Genomic DNA, 22917 nt, shown 5'->3' with positions numbered 1-22917 from the left:
CAGGGACATCTGCATGCCAGATGCCTTATGCCCACTGTCTGAAGTGTGCTCAGAGTATTAGTGGAAAAAACACATTAAAATCCTTCAGTCAAGTGCGGAAATGTAAAAGCACTTCATGTAAAGGAACAAAACCAGTATTCATTTACTTTTGGATGATCAAAAAAGGTTGAGGGACTAATGCAACAATACAGCATATGTTGACGCTAAGCAGTGTTTTAGTGTAGACAGTGGTGTATTGTAAGTCATTCAAGTACATTTACTCAAGTGCCATTTTGTGGTGTTTTATACTTGAAGCTTACTTTGTAACAAAGTTACATATACTTTTTACTATACTACATTTATCTGAAAACTCTTTGTTATTTATATTTCCAAAGGAAACCTATGATCATCCTCTTAAATGTGATGCATTGTTATGGATTAAACAACCCAACGGTGAAAAAAGTAAATGAAATTTAAAATTAGCCTCACTACAACATTAAAATGCTGTTTACATGTTAATGCATCGATTTCTGCTGCAGAATTAGTTCTTTTACTTTTGATACTTTCAGTAAATTTGGCTGATAATACATACATACTTTTACTTAAGCATGTTTGTGTACGGTTACTACTGTTACTGGTGTCTTTAGCAAAAGATCTAAATACTCCTACCACTGGAAGGAGTCTATCCCATATTCTGGGACCAGGTTTAAAGGTCTTAAAAACCTTTTTCATCTTATTATTATAAGCAACTGGGTCCCACATGAACACATACTCCGCTAAGGTAATATAAGGGGTAAGGGATATATGAGTATTGTGTTTTTGTTTGTGCTCTTCTTAGCTTTGAAATGGGTGTGAATCTATTTCCACCTACTAATCAGAACTTTACAAAATAAGAGTCGTAAGACAGATTTGCAGATCAAATCTGATCAAATCACATCCACAGGGGGTTGGTTGGCTGAGAAGATTCTAAATGTTGAGGATGTTTTTTTTTTTTTTTTAAATACCATGTTTCTGTTATTAATGCTATAGAAATACTAAATATTTGGAGCAAGTTTTCGAGTAGACCAAAATAAATCAAATATTTTCAAAATAAAATAAAGTTTTCGCGTAATTTCTAAATGTCATAGTGTTTACAAGCTATATGATCTGATTGTAATGCAGCTGAAAGGTCACAGGAACACAGTTGTCATTTGTGGGCATGAGCTTATTTAGGGATGTGGCACACTGGCCCGCTGTGACCTTCTCTGAGTCTTGACATTGCTGCTTACAGTGTATCTGTTTCACGGCGGCGGTAGCAAACTTCTTGGACTGATTCATTCAGCGCTGTACTGGGACACTGGACATGTCTAACGAAAACACGACAAAATGAGAGCCGAAGTTCACTAAAGTTTCATCTGAACTTAAGTGGAGATTTGAGGTGAGGAAACACGTCGGTGTCACAGATTAGACAAGCTGACTGAGTTCTTAGGATGTCCGGTTTGTTTCGCCACTCCCCCCTCTCCTCCAGTCTGAATGGAACATCCTGAAAGTAGCTTTGCCCTCGCGGACGAGCAGCAACTGACAACATCGCGGGGGGCAACTCCTCTTCTCTTCACTTCAGAGCGGACGGCAGAGGTAGAGGACGTTACCGGCCACGCATGCCGCTGTGAACTTACCCCGTCGTCATTTTCTTACTCAAAAGCAATGTTCATTTTGAGTTTTTCCAATTTGAGGCAACACAGAAGCGCGGCTTGAAGTAGCAGGCTTCTGGTTTTTGGGAATGCTTCCTCAGTCTGCCAGTAAAGGTAAGTTTGTCCAGCTGCAGTGAGACTGATGTGACTTAACTCTCCTGTTACTTCACCTTTTTGCTCATTCATTGTTGATTATTACAGAAAGAGTTAGAAGTTGAAGCACAGATTAAACCATGGGAAGATGTTTTTTGTAAATAGAGACGAAAACTAGCCTCATTTCTTTTGTTATTCTCTATCTAGGCTGTTTTTAGCGTTGATAAGCTGCACACAGTGCACTGCAGTGTGTATTTTTTAGGCTCTGGGTTTAAAAGCATTGCTGATTACTGTGAATAAATATACTGAGGATTGTTACTCAGCAGAAAAGTAAACAAAAAAAAGGATTTCGCTTTCCTCTGTGAGAGTGGCAGTGACTTTCTGTCTGTTCACATTTGAAGGCATTTAACAGAAAGGCTTAGGTGTTCTGCACACATAACTAAAATGCTTTCAATAAATAAAGACGTGAAACAACTAGATGCCTTTATTTATTGCACAACCTCTTAGTCTGTGGTTGCAGCATTGATTATCTTGCATTGTGCACGAATCTACTGATTTAAAGCTTTAGTATAAGTTTTAAATAGCCTTTTGAACGACTATCTTAATGAATGAGTGCACTTGGGATTGCCACTTCTTTGACAAGTGAACTGAACAGCTAAATTTCAGTCTCCTCTGTGACTTGTAGAGCAGAGAGTGACAGTCCTATCTGTCAGTTCACATCTGAAGACATGTTGTACTGGACTCTGCCTGACTGGAAAGTACTGCTGCTGACTGCACTGCTGTGGGACCGCCTCTGCGCTTTGGGACTGAAACCGACGAGATGGCCACTGTATTCCCAAAAGCCTCTGCTCCTCGCTTGGAATGTCCCGACTGAGGACTGTGCCCCGCGGCATGGCATTCACTTTAAGCTGGACCTTTTCCAGATCGTGGCCTCACCCAATGAGGGCTTTGTTAGACAGAACCTCACCATCTTCTACAAGGACCGCTTAGGCCTGTACCCCTACATTGAGCCAGATGAAACGCCAGTGAACAGTGGGCTGCCTCAGATGGCCAGTATCACACAGCACCTGCAAAAGATGGAGGAGGGGGTGCAGAAGTATATACAGGAACCAGGAGCCAAGGGTCTGGCTGTCATTGATTGGGAGGAATGGCGCCCGCTCTGGATACGTAACTGGGAAAGCAAAGATGTTTACCGCAGACGTTCTCGTGAGTTGGTGCGTCAGAAGAACCCAACATGGCCTCCGGAGCAGGTGGCAAAAGTGGCCCAGCAGGAGTTTGAGATGTCTGCCAGGAAGTTCATGCTGGAGACGCTGAAGCATGCCAAGAACCTGAGGCCCAACCAGCTGTGGGGTTTCTACTTGTTCCCCGACTGCTACAATCACGACTACAGGCGCACTCTGGAGAACTACACAGGCCGCTGCCCTGATGTGGAAGTGGCCCGCAACGAGCGGCTGAAATGGTTGTGGACCGAGAGCACGGCCCTCTTCCCCTCCATCTACATGGGCACCGTGCTGCGTTCCTCAGCCTCCGGACGGCAGTTCGTCCGGAACCGAGTGAAGGAGGGCATGCGTTTGGCATCATCAGGCGATGGGTTGGCACGTCCTGTCTTTGTGTACACCCGGCCCACCTACGCCAACTCCCTGGACCAGCTGACAGAGGTGACTGTGGCTTTCTCTTGCTGAAACGTTCTTTTCCTGCCTTTTCTTTACCGTTCTGGTGACATTTAAAATGACTAATGTGCGGAGTTGATCACGTATGATAACATACATTTTGGCAGCGGAGGATATGGACTTGTTTGTTCCAAGATTAACTCTCAGTCACACTGTAGCTGTGACATTCAGCCCTCCCTCCCTCTGTCTTTCTGATCAGTGCATGGAGCTATAGCTTTTCCTTATCGGCAGCCACAGTCCTTTCCTGTTCTGGTAGCAGACAGACACCCCAATACCTGTCATTTGTGTGGGCAGGATGGGTGTTGCTTAAGTTCAGAATCTCGCTAACACCCTATAGACCATTTCCTTATGGGAGAATGAACAGATAAGAGCCGCCGCTGTGCTTCACATACAGTAGCTTATGCCCCACTAACATCTTGACCCTGTTTTAGTGATACTCAGCTGTGTATATTTCCTGTGTTTGGCCTACTAGTCTTATAGCTGCTGAAGGTTAAATGTGATGGGGTTTAAGTGCCGTATCGTCTTTTACAGACTGACCTCGTCTCTACCATCGGGGAGAGTGTGGCTTTGGGAGCAGCTGGAATCATCATGTGGGGAGATGCAGCATATGCGAGCAGCAGAGTAAGCGAACACACACTAATGACAAAACGGAATCGCTCAGACAAAACTTAGAATGCCACTATAAACATGATCATCTGGTAAGTTTTGACCTGCTCCTCTTGTCTGTCATGTGTGCAGTCATTTGATAACTAGCAATTATTCCTCCAGGCTCCAGCTCACAGTTAGTGGCTTGAGTCACACGGACATCCTCAGATAAACAGGAGATACTTGTTGCAAGTCGGGGATTTTTTTTTTTAGTCACGTTTAGGCTGCTTGGTACTATATTTTGCCCAATTCAGACAAAATGTTAAAACCAGCCACCAACAGTGTTTGTTCCCAAACAGGTCTTGCATTCTGGTGCTTTCATTGCATATCTTGCATTCACACAAACTGAAGAAAACTGTTTTGATCGATTTACATTTGCCCGAATGAACATGGCCTATATGTTAGTCTTTATATAGCTGAACTATAGTATAAGAATTCTTATTTTAATGAATTGTTTAGAACACCCACAGACAGGCATTCATTAGAGATGAAATCTTTATTCCACGTTCCTTATGTCAAATGTGTTGCTCTTGCAGCAGCGATTCATCATTAAGAAATACAGAAATTTTCCATCAGCACGTCTTACACTGGGTGTGTGAACACGGCAGCATCTAAATGAAGTGTGTCATAAAGATTTAGGATCCTTTTCTTTTTTTCATTATTATAGTTCTAGAGCAGACTCTGCTTTTGTGATGGTTTGCCCTGAACCAACACAGCTACACGTCCCATTTAATAGAACTGTGTGTGTAGCTCATGGGTAAAAAGATTAACTTGATTTAAAAAAAAAAACTGCCTTAAGTTCATTATAACAATATTTTTTACTGATAAGGGTTCAATATTAGCAGCGGTGGACTGTAGGCACATTTACTTCAGTGCTGGACTAAATATATAATATAAAGCATTGCTTCAGAATAGACTGCCCAATAGTCAGCCATATATAACATTATATTGCTGCTTATACGTTAATTTAAGAAGAATATAACCATTGTGCACAGTGACTACTTTACTTTTTTGATACTTGAAATTTTGAAGGCAGTATGCTCTACTTGTTACAGAGTATGTTTATATAATGGTATTACTGCGTACTTCACCTCCACCACTGAATATTACACAGAAAGCTGTTGTGGTTTCCTTTAAAGTACTTAAAAAAATCACAACCCTGAACCTCACACACATGATTAATGTGATTAAAGACATTTGCAGGTTTGGTGTTAGAGGCCCACAGTGCAGGCTTATTGTTAATCTAGCTCTCGGCCAGTGATGACTGTCTTTTCTTTCTTTTCTTCTCTCCAGAACAGCTGCTTCAACCTGGATGTGTATCTGCAGGGTCCTCTGGGTCAATACCTCCTCAACGTCTCCACGGCAGCGGAGCTATGCAGCCAGACCTTGTGTGGTTCTCACGGCCGCTGTCTGCGCAAAAATCCAGACAGCGACGTTTACTTGCATCTCAGCCCCCTCACCCACAATATCAGCAGTTCGCACGGCAAGCCCACAGTCACCGGAGAGCTGGGTGAAGCGGAGAAGGCTAGATTTCAAGCAGAGTTTCAGTGTCAGTGCTACAGCGGCCATGAGGGAGAGAGCTGCGTTCAGATCAGGGAGCCATCTCAAGCCACCAATCCATCTGCACCGCAATGGGTGATCTTACTGATTATCTCTCTGCTCCTCTGTTAGTACACCACAAACATTGCAGGCATAGCTATATTTCACATGGCTAAATACAGAAGCACACCAAGTTGTAAGGAGTGAGGAGTGTCATTTTCTTTCTCTTTAATTGCTGTAAATGGATGACACAAAGTGAAATTTTATAAGAAACACTGTGGAAATTGCAAAGTTATATTTGTTTATAACTTTGAATCTTTTTTAAACAATGGAGGGCTCGCTGGAAATGACCTTGTTTACATTTTGCTCTCAGTTTCCTCTCAGTCACTGTTTCCCAGAGTGTCGGTGGGGGGATGTGATGAATGAGTCCATGTATGTCAGTAGCTTGTGGTGAAAGTGGAGCTGATGCACTTAAATCTGGTAATAGCACAATATATTTGAAGTGCCTGATCTTTTTTCAGTATGAACTCTCTCTGACATCTGATGTTTTTATGAAAGCAATTACAGTGTTACTATTTATTTGAATGTATTTTTAGGTGTTTTATATGATATTTTCCTATTTTTATGGCCAAAATATGACTACTAGTTTTCTCTTAAAACACTACATCACTCAGTTTTTGCTAAAAATGACAGCCCACTTCACATCAGAAGCACAATGTCAAAAGCCAATTTTTGGCACTTTGTATGTTCCACAATTTCACTTACATGACTGCCTCTTTCTTTATGCTGTCCACAAATTTGACTTTTATCTAAGTAAATAAACTTCATTATTGAGCTCATTGTGTCATTTCTCTTAAGATTTACAGATGGGAATAAACTGGAAATGTGGTTTTCAGATAAAACAGGTATATCTTTGCCGCTTGCAGTCAGTAAAAGTTGAGCTTCCGGGGGAAAAAAACATGTCATCGTCGGCCACTATGGGGAAGCAAAGCCAGCTGGTGCTCAGGGAGGGACACATGTTGCAGGCTGCTGCCTCATACCCCCTTCCCCATGTAATTGTAGGGTGCTGTTAAGCCAAGAGTTATTTTTGCTGCTTTTAAGAGTTGACCAAGGCATACATTTAAATTTGGAGGAGGAAGAGTTCATTATGGCTTGCTTAACAGCCATTTAGAGTAAACCTCGATTGCATTTCCAGATCAAGTCTCTTCAGTAAACTGTTAATCTTCAATTATATTTCATTCTTTTATTGAGACGAGCTGAAAACCGAGTTCAGACCGACAGAGCGGTGAGACGCATCACGATGGGTTTTATTTTGGCTGTGACTTTAAATCCGTCTGCCCCTGAAAATGATCCGTATGTTTTTTACGGTTGGTCGTTAGTAAGTCTGTGCGCGCCGTTGATTGGCTGTACGGAAACCTTTGCGCGCTTACGATTGGTTGTGCGAAATCCGAGCGCACTTCTGTGTTTGTTCCTTCCCCTTTTCGTGCATGTGTCACACAGGTCATGAGACCGCTGGTTGCGTCTCCTGCAGCTCAGACCACAAAGTCCAAACCAAAACCCAGTTGTGAAATAGGTAAGTTACTGTTCAGAACTGTAAATACACGTTTACTCTATCTAACACTAGATTTCACTACAGGACATTACTTTACACCCAAGTAGCTTCAGAACAACAACATTTCTGGTTATTTGGAAAAAAAAATCGTGCAGCATTAACAAAGACAAGAACTTATTTGGATAAAAGCTGAAATTCTTGGTGCAGAAAATCAAAAAAGAAAAACAAAACGTGCTTGTAACTTTGAACTTTGAGACTCTGTGTGCCTCACAACTCAAAAACAGGTTAGTTTGTTTGCACATAAAAATTTTGCAACCTCCTCTCAGAATTTCTCAACAGACTTCAGTGATACTAACAGTGAAACCAGCAGTGATACCTGCAGTGTTGTCTTGTCCTTCTTTGCAGGGATGAGTCAGCTTCATCCTGAGGTGCTGCTTTTCTTTAAACTGATCAGCCTTGTTTCAGGGCTGCAGTTTGCAACCTCATCTTTTTCCCAGCTGCCTTTCCTCGCCGTGTGGAACGCCCCTACTGCCAGCTGCCTTTCTGAATATGGCGTGGACCTCGACTTGGGCACGTTCAGCATCGTCCAGAACCAGAACCAAACCTTCATGGGTGAAAACATGACCATCTTTTATGCTGACAAGCTTGGTCTGTATCCCAGGTACTCCGGCCAGGCAGAGGCTATCAATGGTGGGGTGCCACAGAACGCCAGTCTAGATGAACACCTGAGAGTAGCCTCTGAAGATATCCACGCCCTTATCCCTGACAGGGATTTCCAGGGCCTGGCTGTGGTGGACTGGGAGAGCTGGAGGCCTGTATGGGAGAGAAACTGGGACAGTAAAGAGGTGTACTGGGAGGGATCAAGAGCGCTAGTGAGGTCCAGGCATCCAGACTGGAGCCCTGCGCAGGTAGACGCTGCAGCAAGGCTGGAGTTTGAGGAAGCAGCGAGGAAATTCATGGAGGAAACACTGAAACTGGGCCAGGAGGAACGACCGAACGGGCTGTGGGGTTATTATGGTTTTCCCAACTGCTACAACTACTACAGTGATAAAAGGGCAAACTACACAGGAGAGTGTCCAGATGTAGAGACCAAGAGGAACGACGAGCTGCTGTGGTTGTGGAACGTCTCCTCTGCTCTTTATCCCGACATCTACCTCAGCCTCGAGATGCGAGACCTCGATAGAGAAGTGCTCCTCTACACCCACCACCGCATCCTGGAGGCCTTGAGAGCAGGAGCCCTGCTGACCACCTCAGCACCACCCGTGTTCCCCTACACTCGCATCGTCTACACATACACGTTAGATTTCCTCACTCAGGCAAGTGGCAGATGTTTTAACTCCACGCACTTCTGGGACTGTCATGGTTTGGTCTGAATATTGTTGTTTCCCCCTGCAGGAGCACCTGGTCTACACCATTGGAGAGAGTGCTGCTTTAGGATCTACAGGGGTGGTGCTTTGGGGCGACCATGCCTTCTCCAAATCTAAGGTATGATAACTGACCTGTTAGCATGCTCACATAGATTCAGCTGACTGTCAAGATGATCTGACCTTCATTTTTTGGTTCTGGGACTGAAACCATGCTCACAGTTTGTCTCAATGTTGATACCTGCAGACACATTTGGGTTTATATTTGTGTTGTAAATCTCTTAAACGATGATGATGATGGTCGTTTTGTTTGCTTCTGTTTACTGCTGCGTCTATGATGATATACAAGTTACATGACTGAAAATAAGAACACTGGAAAGAACCTCAGACACCACCCTGATGAAGACAAGATAACCAAAAATAAAGATAACATAAACATTTGTTAGCTAGGTAGAGTAGCCTTTATTGTCTCCCATGGGAGAAATTTGTCTTGGGCATCGAGAGGACACCGTGACGAAGCACATATTTACAGTCAGACTGCAGAATTACATGCAGATTTACATACACATCAGGAATATTGGTTCCATCACATTAAGGCACATTACATAGACTTGTGTTCATTTCCTGGTGTCTTACCCTAATCATAGCCCGAGTCACCACCCTAAAATGTAATGATTTACGTCATGGGAACTTGCGTTTTGGTCTCATAAGGTATGCCAGTCCTCGCAATGTGATTTTGTAAACAGATTTGTGTCCCCACAATGTGAATAATACATGTCTACACACACACACACACACACACACACACACACACACACACACACACACACACCCCTCATCTCTTGGTGTTCAGTAGTTTGATAGTGGAATGAAGGAGAATTTGTACCTGTTCAGTTTACAGTTTGCTAACCTGTACCCTCTACTAGCTCATACTCTGTGAAGGATGTGGTTTGGGTCACAGGTGTTTTTAAGGCCCTGCTTCTTCGCTGTCTCCTCAAATATCTCCTGGAGAGAAGATGAGGGCAGCATGACAATCAATTTTCAGATCAAACATAAAGCCTGGTTTACTGAGGAGGAAATGTGCGACGTGCTTTAATTTTGACAGACTTGAACTGAAGCTCATGCTGGTCTGAACCTGTTTTGTCTGCACGTTTTCAAGTCAGACAGTTTAAAACGAAGCTTGAGAACAGCAGCTTGATCCCTTCAGTGAATGTTTTGGAGATTTACCTCCTTCCTCAGTATTTTTTATACTTCTTAAATGATGTTATTACTTTCCTGTTCATTTGTCCATGTCTTCTAAAAGAATGTCTGGCATTACTCTACATCTTTTTCACTGACAGCAATTCCCATGAAAAGACCTTTCTAAGACTTTCTGTTTGGCCCCAGGCCCATTTGACCCTACTGAATACATACATGAACACATGATGTCTCATCTGCTGGGAAATTTGTCCTTTTTTCATAATCATATCAACTGTTGCTATGGTGTGATCACCAATATTACACTTGAGCATGAGTACTGGTCCATATTTAGGTGTTCAGTTGTCTAAATGCTTTATTGGCGATTCTTTGGAGCATCCCAATTTGTTTCTGTCCAACTTTTAGGCCACTTGTGATGCTGTCAAATCCTACGTAGACGAGACTCTGGGTCTTTACCTGGTCAACGTCACGTCAGCGGCCACTCTTTGCAGCCAGGCCTTGTGCTCGTCTCAGGGAAGATGCCAGAGGAGGAACCCGAACTCAAGGGCCTACCTCCACCTGGACCCTGCCATGTGGAAGGTGGTGTCTGAGAGGAGACCAAAGAGGGGGCAGAAATACAGAGTTTTAGGACAGATGAAAAGCAATGAGGTGACGCTCCTGAAGTCTGAGTTTCAGTGCCAGTGTTACCAAGGGTGGGGTGGTGAGAGCTGCTCCAAACCAATTCATGGATAAAAGACTTGAGGTTTGTAAGCCAGTGACAGTATGGCTCTAACAGATTTAAAGTTGGTACAGAGGTGGATACCTGCATGTGTGCATGTGGTCACCTGTGAATGGAAATGTCCAAAACTTTGACCAGTATGTTCTGTTAATGATTTGCTTTTATAGTTTTCCTTAATTTACTTAATGAATGTGTTTTTTAATAACATAAAATCTTTTCACCATTTGAGTTCCAAAGGTCTGCCTTAATCTGTCTCTGAGAATACACTCTTAAAGTCACCCTCCACTCAAAAAGTTGTTTTGCTTATTGTCATCTTCACTTGGATGTTTGATCTTCATTGTGCAGCATGAAGCATGTGCAGAGTTTGACACCAGAAGGCTCTTTTCACATTCAGCCGCTGAAGGAGGAAAGTTTCTCTGTGCTCACCTTAAATCTCAGTTTAAGACATGTACATATGAGCTGATTTCAGGACATCACAATTAGCACGGAGGCTAATCGCTAATTTTGATATTAACAATATTCATAGATCCTGGATTCTTCAATGAATGAGAAGGAGTAGATGTCATTACCCTCGACAAGAGGTTATGTTAGATTAGGTTCGCTTGTCTGTTTATCAGCAGCATCATAGAAAAACGACTGGCCTGATGTTTATGAAACTTGGTGGACGGGTGAAGCTTGGATGGAGCAGATCTGAATCACAAGGCGGATGCATGAATCATTTTTGGCTTTCATTAACATCAAGAGATAAGGCCTTGGTGGAATTAATGCAATACATACTATAAGTCAGTAGATGGTAGTAAAGCTTAATAGAGACACGACAACCTGTTGTAGAAACACTGTGCATTGACTCCACATCACAGTCCATGTTCACAGGTCGCAGTAATCCTCTGAGGTAGACTACACACGTAGCTGCTCAGACTTCATGCAGAAAGCGGTCGTTATGGAGCACATGAGGACAGTGAGTGGGTTGATGGGAGAACTGGAACGACTGTAACAACACTGTTTTTCTCAAACTAAGGTGTGGCTCTGGAAATGTAAACACATAGATATCATGCAACATATTATCCTCTGACTCACATCCACATGTTTTGGAAATGTATCCAGACATATGTAAGTCTCGTGGTTGCACTTGCAGGTTTGCATCATTGAAGAGTGGACTAATGGCTTCGACGGAGGTCTGAGCTCTCTGTTTGTCTTCTAGTTTGATGTGTTTTTATGTCATTAATTCAATTTGTTTGTGTGTAAAAATTGTATAAAACAAATTATTACCCAAAGTGTAGTCATTTAGAGCAATATAGTGTTTTTCTGTCCTAAAACATGTCTGAAGGATAACTTTAACCTTAATTATAATAACATTAAACATACAGCTTATATGATCAGCTTGTAAAATATGATTTATTGCTAGAGATTCAACTACCCACTTTCCACATTGCCTAAACACATCGAAAAAGATGCTTACAGATTTATACAGTAATAATAATCCAATGATATCATATTTCACTGTAAGAAATCTCTGTTCAGGGGCCATTCTGTGAAATGAGTACATTTTTCTCATATAGTTTTGTACTTTTGCTAAAGTAAAATTGTGAATGCAGGACACTTGTGATGGAGTATTATTAATGGCGTGACATTGCTGCTTTTGCGAAAGTAAAAGATCTGAATTCTTCTTCCACTGCTGTCTGGAAGGGATCTATTGAAATGTTGTTTAGTTGAGACTTGACATCATTTGCATGCTGGAGTTTTCGTGTAAAATATTTGTGTGCAGGTTTATGACCAGCAGGTGGTGCTGTGAGACAGCTCACGAGAGGAGAGGCATCAAGGTCAGAGCTGAGGGTGTTAGAAATCGCAAGGAGAGCCAAATAACTGTAGAGGGAAAACACACATTTGACTCAGTATGTCACATTCTGATAAGTTTATACTCCGGCTGCAGCAGCTCAAGTGTTGATGATGAATTAAAGCCACTATAACACAGAACCAAAGACAACAAAATGTGACCTTGATTGATTTACGAGTGGCGTGCACAATGCTGTTTTATCTGATGCCTCTGCTGCTCCGAACTGGTGTTGTTGGTAGTAATTTCCCTCCTCTGTCCCCCCCCAAGGGTCGGCGGACTGGAAGAAGAGATTCCCACAAGGCTCTGCTGTTTCCTACTTCCTGCTTTATCATTACTCGCTGGGTTGTGAGGAAATGAGGAGGAGATAGATGCTTTTTTGAAAGCTTGTGGAGAGATATCTACAGCCGGTGTGCTATTTAAAAATCATTTCACTCTTTGGAGTTGATTGTGCTGTTTCTTGAACCAGATAAACTGCTCAATTGTCTTTCAAAGACGAGGACACAATTTAATGTCTATCCTAAAACACTATATTTACCTGTATTTACTTGATAATGGCAGGAAAAACACAACAAGGCTCTCATACTGATTGACATTCGGTGCTGCTTGTCAGTCGGTTCATTATTATTATTTTCTTCACCCTGGCAGCCTAAACTCCCTCTGTCCAAATACAGAGAGGGAATTATAATAATGCTGTGTTGTTTTTAATAGGCTTGGGTTTATTAAAGTTTTGTTTTGTCTGCAGTATGAAAGTCATATTCAGAATGCAGCGTTGAACTTTTCCGCCTGTGTTTGCAAATTTAGAGCGTGAACATTCAAAAGGAAAACTTGCACATGACATTTTGCAGCAGTTTGAAACCGCAGATGTATTATTTGATATAACACGGTGAATTTTACACATCGCGAGCAGCCTTTTTTAAATGACTTCACAAACCTGAAGACTTTTAAAGTCATAACTGACTGTACGTGAAGCCATTCTGATCTGTCTATCTCATTTGAGTGCCCCCCCCTCCCCCATCCTCTGTCATGTCTGGCAGGCCTTCTATTTCTCTATCCTCTCATCTCTGCATTTCTTCATTTTGGCGTCTCGCTCTGTCACCCCTCCATGGTCACGTCTCCCCTTTCCCTGCTGCTCGGTCTAGAGATCGTCTCGCTTGCTCTTGGTTTAATAACTGTTTTGTCACGCTCTGTGTCTTTGTCCTTCAGAGGAGTCGACTCTGATCAGGTTTCTTAAAGATCTGATGCACACTTGTTTGCATGATTTATGTGTGTATATGTCACCAAAGCCAGGGTGTTGTGCGTTGATCAGGCTATCAAATGCAGGATATGCCCCCATGAAAGTGTCACTTAAAGGGATAATTTAGGTACATTTTAGGAAATACACTTTTTAGCTTTCTTGTTGAGAATTTGGTAAGAAGATCGATACCGCTCTTGTATCTGTATGCTTGATATGAAGCTACAACCGGCCATGGTTAGCTTAGCTTAACGAAGCACAAAGACTGGAAACAGATGGAAACTACTAGTAGTACTAACTACTAGCTTGTTTCCTTTTTAGGCGTAGTTTGATGATGTCTTGAAGTAGCGTGGGATCACGGCAGTTGTTGTTTTCATTGTAAAACAAACACATTTGATGATGGCAATCCATCTGACGTGACTCAGGGAGAAATGTTCAGCAGCGAGGTCATGTTTTTTAAGTTTAATTCATGTTATGTTTGTCACAAGCTGATCTGCACATGCTGCCCACTCAGTACTACACATCTGTGTAGGTCAGGTCCTAACGCCTTCCCCAGCCAATTACATCCTAGGGCCGCATTTTCACACATGCATAGAACAAAGCAGGTTTCTGGTTTGGATCGGGCAGTGACAATGTTTATTCACGTTTGCAGACTTCCCTCCTCACCCTGAATCGTCTGTTGTTTCCCGCATCACTACGCACTGTTACCTTAAATAAAATTACAGATTTTCTGGGTTTGAACATCGTTGTTGTAACTACACAACTCAACACACTATGTAACATATAGTCGTTTGTAGACATTTTAATGAGGAAATGTTACGTTGTGTGTTTAACTGTAACCAAGTGGTTACTTTTATAACGATGATGACCAAGGGCTGCTAACTTTGCCATTTTCACCCAAAGCATGGCCTCTGTCTAACCCTGAACAAACCTAAACTACAGCAGTATAAGATCAGGACTTCTTTTACTTTCGAAACCACACCTGTGTTATGTGTGTCATTCTGGAGGGCATGAAGCAGCTATGTTTACCGCTGTTTAATTTGAAAGACTTGTTGGTTTAATCCGTACAAAAACCAAAGTGTTAAAAAACAAAAAGGTGATTTTATGGAGGGTTATGTGCTGGACCCTCTGCTGGTTTTTGTACAGATTAAACCAGCAAGGTGTAACATGTTAATTTGTGAGCTTTGGAGGTGATAATGGGCTGATTCGTTTGTGCCTTTGGACAGAGGCAGAACTATGGCTCTACTACGAGCAGAACTATGCCTGTAATGAAAACATTTAGCTTTTAGTAAAAAAGCAGAAATGCATTTGGTAAATGGCTGAACAGCACCTTTTGAATGAGCCTGGAAATATGCCACTATTTCACGCTAAAAGCAACTGATTGTGAATGAGTGGGCTGTAAAAACCGGTGGAAAGGGGCCCTCGAATCAACTTTTTATCACATCTCCATGTAAGTAAATGAAATCAGAGCAGAGAATCAGAGACATGAAATGAAAAGGCAGAAAGCCGGAGTGTGAGAGAGGTCACAGTGTCCTATTTCTTATGAGATGGAGCTCTGATATCTTTGCACTTAGAGGCTGTTTGTTGACTGTCAGAGTCACTGCCAGTGGCAGCCAGATCACATCCTGCAGTAGAGCGTCGCATGGCTGGATGCAGACAGGCCGACGGTGATCAACATATTTGCGCATGAATCCGTGGAAAGAAACAGATCGTAGGGAGGTGCAGCAAAATCTGATCATGATGTGTCTTTTGTGTCCGTGTGTGTGAGGCGTAATGTGTGTGTTACCGCGGTTGAGGATTTGCTTTCTCTGCTGTACGCCTCCTGATGAGAGGTGACCTGACAGAGTGTCCCATGTGACTCCTCCTGAGACAGGCAGCACTGTGCTCAAGCCCCCCTGCAAGACCCCATCAGAGCTCAGAGAATACCATTTAAGAGCAAAGGGAAACTCACATTCACACACTTACACTATACAAAGGCGGCTTCTGCCAAAGTCACACAGTAATTGTGTGTGTGTGTGTGTGTGTGTGTGTGTGTGTGTGTGTGTGTGTGCCCGGGAGCCATTCAGGTGGAAAATTACACTGCCCAATCAATCCCTAATAGAAAGTCTTTCCTCTGGTCGCAGCCAATGAAAAGCTCACAGTGTGCCCTCTCCCTGAAACAACGGCCAATCAGTTGCTCACAATGCTTGTCATTGTCATGTTGAGCCTGATAAAATGTAATTATTCTCTGTTGTCATGGCCACATATTGATGACATTGGGCAGTGAGGGATGATGATAATAAATAAATGCAAGCTAATAAGAAAATAACTACGGAAATGGAAAGAGAATAAGTGTTTTTGTTTTGTTTTTTTTTTAACTCAGACGCCTTTTCAGTTTGTAATTAATTCAAATATGATTTTTTTTTCTGCACACATATAATCCATTTCAGCATTTTTCTCATTCATTTTATAGGATTTGATCTTGGCTCATTTGAATAAACATTTTGCTCCATATTAGTCTGGGTAATGAAGTGGATCTCAGAAGAAAAATGCTTTTGTTATGAGAGTGGAGACTGCTGTGGCACCAAGGAGTGTCACACTGGTCACCTCAGCGGGGAAATTGCTGATTGGATACCAGATTCAATCTAACGCAGAATACCAATAATGGCTTGTAATTTTTTATTTTTTATTTTTTGACAAAGTTTGAATGCCGGGAGCAATGGGTGGGGGTGTTTTTGGAAATGGGAAGTGCGGTCTTCCACACAAAGCACCATAGACCCCAGCCTCCATGTTGGATTGTAGAGCAGAAGCCACGACAAACAATGCTAGAGGTTGTCTTGAGGTTAGAAACGTTATTTAACACTTCTAGGTAGTATATGCACATTAAATAAATGGTTTATAATGCACTAAAATGTACTTGTAAGCAGATGCAAGTGTTCATTGGAGTATCATAACTCCTTCTGTGGTCACCCATAAGTGGACGCTGGTGTTTAGACAGATAATGAATGACGATTTAATGAAACATTGTTGTAATAATACAAAAATTGCACATTACTAAACACATTAGAAGGCCCTTATAGCTACATACAACTACATTTAAGTGTAGTGGGGGTGTTGTAAACTAGGTTAATTGCTCACATGCAGGTGTAATGTCCAGGTGTCCACATACTTTTGGCCAAGTAGTATTTAGTATTTTCATTATTCTCTCTGATTGAACAGGCCCTCTAAAGTAATATCAGTACATAGATAAACTTGTCAGTAGTGGTAGAAGAAGTCGTCAAAAGTGAAAGTGGTACTATTCAGTGTAGAAATACTCTTACCTGTATTCAATATTTAACTCAAGTACAAGTACCAAAGTAGTGTCATCAAAATATACTTGAAATATCAAAGAAAAAGCGCTCATCATGCAGGATGGCCCATGTCAGAGTCATGTGTGTTATATGACTGGATTATAACTGTTGTTGCGTTAATGTGCACATGGCTTTAATGTTGAAGCTGATAAAAGTGGAATAACTTTAGTAACTTTATACACTGCAGAGTATCTTAAGTTATACAAATATATCATAATCTATTGTTGGATTTATATGTTGTTTCAATAATCTAAATCTGTAAAGTAACTAGTCACTAATGTTGTACCTTAAAATTGTACTTGAGTAAAGTTATATTCCACCACTGCTTATCAGCATCATTCAGCTACACACACACGCACACACACACGCACACACACACGCGCACACACACGCGCACACACACACGCACACGCAAGTCAGACACAGTGAGGAAATTGGGTTTTTGTTCTCGCCTGTTTCTGTGTGAGTGAGATGAAATTAGAAAGAGCTCAGATGAAGCTGAAAGAAAGAACAAACTTACCTTTCCAGACACCATCATCTCCCTGTTTTTTTTTTTTTTTTTTAGATGTCTAATTTCGTGAAGTGACTGACTTCTTATCGTGTTTCTGATTTCACTTGTTGAAGACCCGACATGCTGTGCATCTTTATTAATGCTGCAGGGAAAACTGTCTTCAAGAGAGCGAGAAATAAACTTGTCTCTGCAATGAAAAGAAGAAACACAGATGTTAGTTTCAAAGATGATTTCACGTCTTCATAATATTAGATGTATGAATAAGGTCAACAAAGCGGCGCAACAGTCATTTCCTGCCTCTGGAAAGTCTGTGATGACCCCGGTGCAAACGTCGGAACCTAAAATACATAAAGGCAGAGTGTGATTTAATGGGATTCATGGCTCCTATTTCACTATCTTAATCGACTGTCTGTTCCTCCTGTTTTGATTTACCCGCTTTTATTATAAACAACTTGAGTCTGGAGCCCGTGGCACACACTCACACTGCAGGGAAACACACACACAAGCATGCACTTAGTGTATGAATTCAAGGTTAGTCTGCAGGAATCAGGGATTGCTGGGTCTCAACACAAATGTCATGGTGAGTCGTAACCTTTACTGGAGCACGTTATCTGCTCTGATAGCGTGGCCGGGGCCGGGACGGGGACCGACGGGATGCGATTGGATTTGAAAGGTCCCCATCCAAGTCATGCCCACCGGCTATCTTGCCTCCACAGTTCAGCAGCACCAGCACTATACGGCACGTCGCAAAGTTTCAAGGATCTGATCTGTCCCGCTGTATCTGCATCTTGCCTGCCCTCAATTAATCAGCTGTGGCTGGAGAATAGGAGCTGGGTCATTCTGTGTTGGAGAGGATGTAGGATGTGAAGAAACATGACACGGAATGGGATTGTGATGGGAAAAAAAAGTGTTTGACGTGCCTCAGCTGCTCTTTTTTTATAGCTTAAATGGTAGGAGAGTAGGATATGAGAGAGATAGAGGGAGAAAAGACGGATGTGGTAGGCGGTGTTAGAGGCAGATGTGTTTGCAGAAGTGCTGACATGCGTATCTGTCACTACAGGTCATGAGCTATGAAACTGACAATGCCAGCTCCTTGCTTAAACCGCAGAGATCACAGGATGTCCTTGATGTCAGCTTGGATAGATAAATGGAGATCTGCATTACATAAACCATGTTGCATTATCAGAAAAAAAAAAAAGGCAGCTGCAGGGATGTTTCCCTCCATCATAACTATTTTTCTAACCAGTGGTGGAAGAAGCATTCAGATCTTTTACTTCAATAAAAGTAGCCACACTATGGTGTATAAATTCTGTGTCCCAGATTCAAAATCTTGCTTCAGTGCAAAAGCATAGCATCAAAAAGTTTCAAAAGTAAAAGTGGTCCTTGTGCTGATCAGAAAAATGTTGATCTTGTATGTCATTGGATTAGAGGCTAATTAGCAACACGTGACTAAAAGGTGCGATGTGTAAGATATAGCCACAATTGTAGTTTAAAACGATAAAAAAATGAACTAAAATGATCAAAAGAAAGTGAAAAACGAACACTTCTGTCAAAGATGTCGTGCATTGTGTTGCAGGATTATCTACTGAAGTAAAAACACCAACCAGCTAGCCCTGTCCCGTCCTGTCTCCTGTAATACCACTTTGTACCTGAGGAGGCAATAGTCTGATAGTGTAGACCCCCCTGAGTCCCCCCTGCTGCATTTCACAAGCTCTGATAGCTTTCCCATAAATAAACAAGATAAACTCACAAAATGTAAAGGAAGGAAATATTCATACACCTATTTTTGCTTATTAAACAGATAAATCCATCCGTATACTGTCTGAATTCAAGAGGAGCTTAATTGCCAAGTTAATCACCGTCTTATCTCCATCTTCATTTTGTCGGGCACATTGATAACACAGTTAGTGTTAGTGACAGTTAAGTAGAGGAATATAGGAAAAAGCTTCATTCACAATGGGAAAAATAGTTAATTTATATTCAAGTTCTGTTATCACAGCGACCTACTTTAACTTTAACTTTATTGTCCTCAAGGGGGAATTTGTCTTGCAGCCAGGTGAACCACAAAACACAAAGAGACTCGAACATAAAACTCGTAATAACAAGAATAAGAGTCAGCAGGCGCTTTAGCAGTCCTGTGAGGATGTGCTCAGGCGTTTCCATCCCCATAGCCTCGCCTCTAGCATGGCTAAAAAGACATATGTGGAAACCCGCCACGGAAGCCCGCATGAAACAATGTACATCAAGTGATGGCACGACATGAAATTCATCCAGCTGACTCATAAACGTTTAACAGCTCGATGACGTGACATAGAAAAGACTTCCTCCCCCTGTTACCCTGAAATTCCATCCAGAGGAAAGAAGCTCGACCTCTTTATGCAGAGGATGGAGAGTACACTCTAAAATGACTAAAGCCTTTGAAATTGCTCTCTCGCTGAATATGTCAGACAGATCAGGTAGTTTACAGCACAGATTACCCTAAAAAAAAATCTAATTACACGATTACAAGAGCTCACACTGAATACCCTTTCCTTGAACTATTTGTGAGCACTTTGTACTTTTACTTACACAGATTTTTTAAAGATGCATTTCACCCAGCTACTTTTGGAGAGTCGAGAATTATAGAGAAGGATACAGTTGAGCTGTTTGTGAGGGTATCCCATTTAAATTTGCTTTGAATTTCCTTGAATTTTATAAGTCAGGCCTTTGTGAGAGCTTACTTGTTAAGACGAGACTATCAGCTCTTTTGGAGAGCTGAATAGGAAAAGGGCTGGTTGTCAAGTATTCAAATGGAGGGAAAAATGACTGTCGGGATGTCATATTTAACCTTTCACAGTGCCTGCATGTGTTCAAATGAGCTGCAACGCCAGAGATCTTACTTTTACTCGAGTATCTTTTAAAGGAAGTAACATTATTTCTACACAGGTGGGATATTCAAGTCCCTGGTCCACTAGAGTGGACCAGGGACTAACCTGGATCAGGGTCCAGGTTAGTATTTCTGCTCACAGCAGGGGGCAGTAGTGAATAGAGTTTCTACTGAGAGACACAAGTGAGGAAGATTTTCTTTCAGTATTTCTGGGCGAGTTCATAAGTCTGCATTTTTTTGCTGTGGCTCCTCTATAGGGATAAAATTGGTCTGTGATGAGTGGGCTTATATACTTATATGGGTGACAGTAATCTATAAAAATACAAATTGATGTAAGGCTGAGGTAGCCCGTGAGCCAGAATTTCACATTCAAGAAGCAGAGGGAGATGATTCAACATTAATTTATTTATTTTTTTCATCATTATTCACATGTGCAGGAATATTGCGCCACAGAATCGTGTGTGAAATGTCAATTATGAGAACTGTTCTCTCCAAACGGTTTGCTTCTGCGCGTTTTGAGAGTTCCACACTTATCCTTCATGAATTATAGTGAAGATGAGGATTATAACATCAGGTGGTCTCACTGGTGTTTTTCATGTTCTTCTACCCCCCAGTTTGCTTGAATTACAGTTTTCAGTGCTTCAGTGGAGCGGCGTGGCTTCACAGGCTGGCATGCTGTTGTTCTTGGGAGTTGCTAAACGGTGGCTCCCGGGTTGCTCAGCCACCGTCCAATTCCTCCATTTCTGCACCTGTTTCCACGACAACTGACATTTAAAGGGGCAGCTCTGGTCACTGACTGTTTGCCCTTGACCAGCACTTGAAAGCGGTTTGGTTCAACCTGTGACTATTTCACTGTTTTCCACTGAAGCTTTCCATAAACTCACTGTCAGTTCATGGCAACCGATGGCGTATTTGATGAAGAATAAGCAACGTTAGCTGCAAACTGCATGTGAACTGGAGCGACAGGGTGGGGACATTAAAGTAGAGGGGCTCCATTTTGCCCTGTTTATTTTAATTCTTAGGATAGATTTGAGTCATACTGTATAATTAATGTGGGAATTCAGCCCAAATGGGGCAAGCTGGCTGTTGTAGATTCAGCTGAGGAACTGAATAACAGGTTTACATAGACACTGGCACCCTACGATGTAACACCGGGCCACCAAATTAAAATGAATCCACCTAAGATGAATGTAGAGGAGAATTTCCTCCCCTCCTCCCCCTCTGATATTCTCCTGTGGAGTCCTCCCTCAATGCTCTTTTATGTTATCAACACAGAGCCTGATGTCTCAATCTGGCAACCCATCGCCCGTTTCCTACTGATGATTATGGTGAAATTATTCACTAACAGATGAAGCCAGTCAAGGAAAAAATAATGGGATTTCTCACCTCAGAATAGCAGCACATGTTTTGTGTCTGGAGAAACCTGATAGTTTACCTTAAGAGAGGCACATAAATGACAGAGAATTAGAAAACAGGTAGAGGACGCTGTTACATGGTAGAAATCACCTTCATGAGGAAGCCTGATATTTTCTAAAGGGCCATAATTTTAGGACAGAAATTTGCAAGTTTATAATTCCCTTACCTTAAAGGGATACTTCAGCAACTACAGCTGGACTTACAAGAGATAAATGTTAGAAAAGAATGGACAAAACTGAAGCAGCTCAGTCCAACATACCCTGATTTAAAGCTGGTTTGATACTTGTTCACCGTCAGATTCACCCTTTGAAAGAACTATGGTAACACTATATGACTGTATTGTTTGTGATCAGGCCACATTGTGCCTCATCTCATTGCTGAACAGGAGACTGCTGCCATCCAATTGCTGTGTTTACGTTGTTTCATTCACTGAAAGAGAGAGGTAATCACAGCAAGCAGTAGGTTTGAAGTGGAAATGTCTTTGCTGGATGTGTGTGTTACAGAAAATGAGCAGAATACTGAGCCTGTCCTCAACTTGCTTACTGTTGTCTTCACTATCAATAACCTCCACTGACACCTGAGACCTGTAGGAGGGAACCCCGAAAAAGGACTTGGTAACACAGTTCTGTTATCGCTGCAACAGCAAGCACGTTCTTGAATTCCTCAGTTCTACAGGCTTCAGTTGAAATAAGTGAGAGGCAAAAGTCAATATTCACAAGCTCTTCTTCGACAGAGTCTGCCATGTTTCTACAGAAACCTAGAATGGACAAACCAAACACTGGCTCTAGAGCGTGACTCTCACGGTCACCGTAGTTTCTCCTACACACTTGGAAAGGGAGGCTGAGGGGAGGGGTATTCAGTTGGTTGCAATCTGCAGCTTCATCACTAGATGCCACTACATCCAACACAGTGGTCCTTTAAATAAAATGATTTTGTAAATACACATACATGCAGTCAGTGAGTGATGAGTGTTGCTGCTGATGTGGGTTAAATTATATTTTCTTCACTACTATGCTGATGATACTCTGCTTTATTTAACTGTCAGGCTGCTTCTAGAGCAAGAAAAACTATCTATGAATAATCAGTTTATTTAATTTTCTGACTTTGACTGTGAGATACAGTCTCATTGGTCTAGCCTGGATTCCATTTAACATGTATTTTTAGCTTGACTTACATCATTTCCATTATTCTGTTCTCTTTCACTCCATCAAGCAAATCAGATACAGCGGTTATGCTTTTAAAAAGAACAAAGAAATGAGGCCATTTCTTTTTAATTTTAGTTCTTTCCAGAGAGGCAACGTTG

General features: G+C 41.9%; 2 protein-coding genes across 2 annotated transcripts; both read left to right on the top strand.

Moving 5' to 3' along the window:
- The first annotated feature begins 1541 nt into the window (after positions 1–1541).
- hyal2a (hyaluronidase 2a) lies at positions 1542–6434 on the top strand. The gene is made up of 4 exons (XM_076743325.1): positions 1542–1763; positions 2428–3400; positions 3944–4033; positions 5351–6434. The coding sequence occupies exons 2-4, from the start codon at positions 2471–2473 to the stop codon at positions 5726–5728; spliced, it is 1398 nt and encodes a 465-aa protein (XP_076599440.1). The 5' UTR covers positions 1542–1763; positions 2428–2470; the 3' UTR covers positions 5729–6434.
- A 644-nt stretch (positions 6435–7078) lies between these two features.
- Positions 7079–10715, top strand: hyal1 (hyaluronidase 1). The gene is made up of 4 exons (XM_076747772.1): positions 7079–7169; positions 7554–8464; positions 8544–8633; positions 10115–10715. Exons 1-4 carry the CDS (start codon positions 7100–7102, stop codon positions 10439–10441), a joined length of 1398 nt encoding a protein of 465 aa, XP_076603887.1. The 5' UTR covers positions 7079–7099; the 3' UTR covers positions 10442–10715.
- Positions 10716–22917: the final 12202 nt, after the last annotated feature.

The sequence above is a fragment of the Chaetodon auriga genome, chromosome 2, assembly GCF_051107435.1.
Source record: "Chaetodon auriga isolate fChaAug3 chromosome 2, fChaAug3.hap1, whole genome shotgun sequence".
Classification (NCBI taxonomy): domain Eukaryota; kingdom Metazoa; phylum Chordata; class Actinopteri; order Chaetodontiformes; family Chaetodontidae; genus Chaetodon; species Chaetodon auriga.
This window is presented reverse-complemented; position numbering and strand designations above follow the sequence as displayed.

Coding starts and splice junctions, on each gene's coding strand:
- hyal1 (XM_076747772.1), top strand. CDS start 7,100: ATGAGACCGCTGGTTGCGTCTCCTGCAGCTCAGACCACAAAGTCCAAA. Junction 7,170..7,553: donor AAAACCCAGTTGTGAAATAG/GTAAGTTACTGT, acceptor CCTTCTTTGCAG/GGATGAGTCAGCTTCATCCT. Junction 8,634..10,114: donor ATGCCTTCTCCAAATCTAAG/GTATGATAACTG, acceptor TCCAACTTTTAG/GCCACTTGTGATGCTGTCAA.
- hyal2a (XM_076743325.1), top strand. CDS start 2,471: ATGTTGTACTGGACTCTGCCTGACTGGAAAGTACTGCTGCTGACTGCA. Junction 3,401..3,943: donor CCCTGGACCAGCTGACAGAG/GTGACTGTGGCT, acceptor CGTCTTTTACAG/ACTGACCTCGTCTCTACCAT. Junction 4,034..5,350: donor CAGCATATGCGAGCAGCAGA/GTAAGCGAACAC, acceptor TCTTCTCTCCAG/AACAGCTGCTTCAACCTGGA.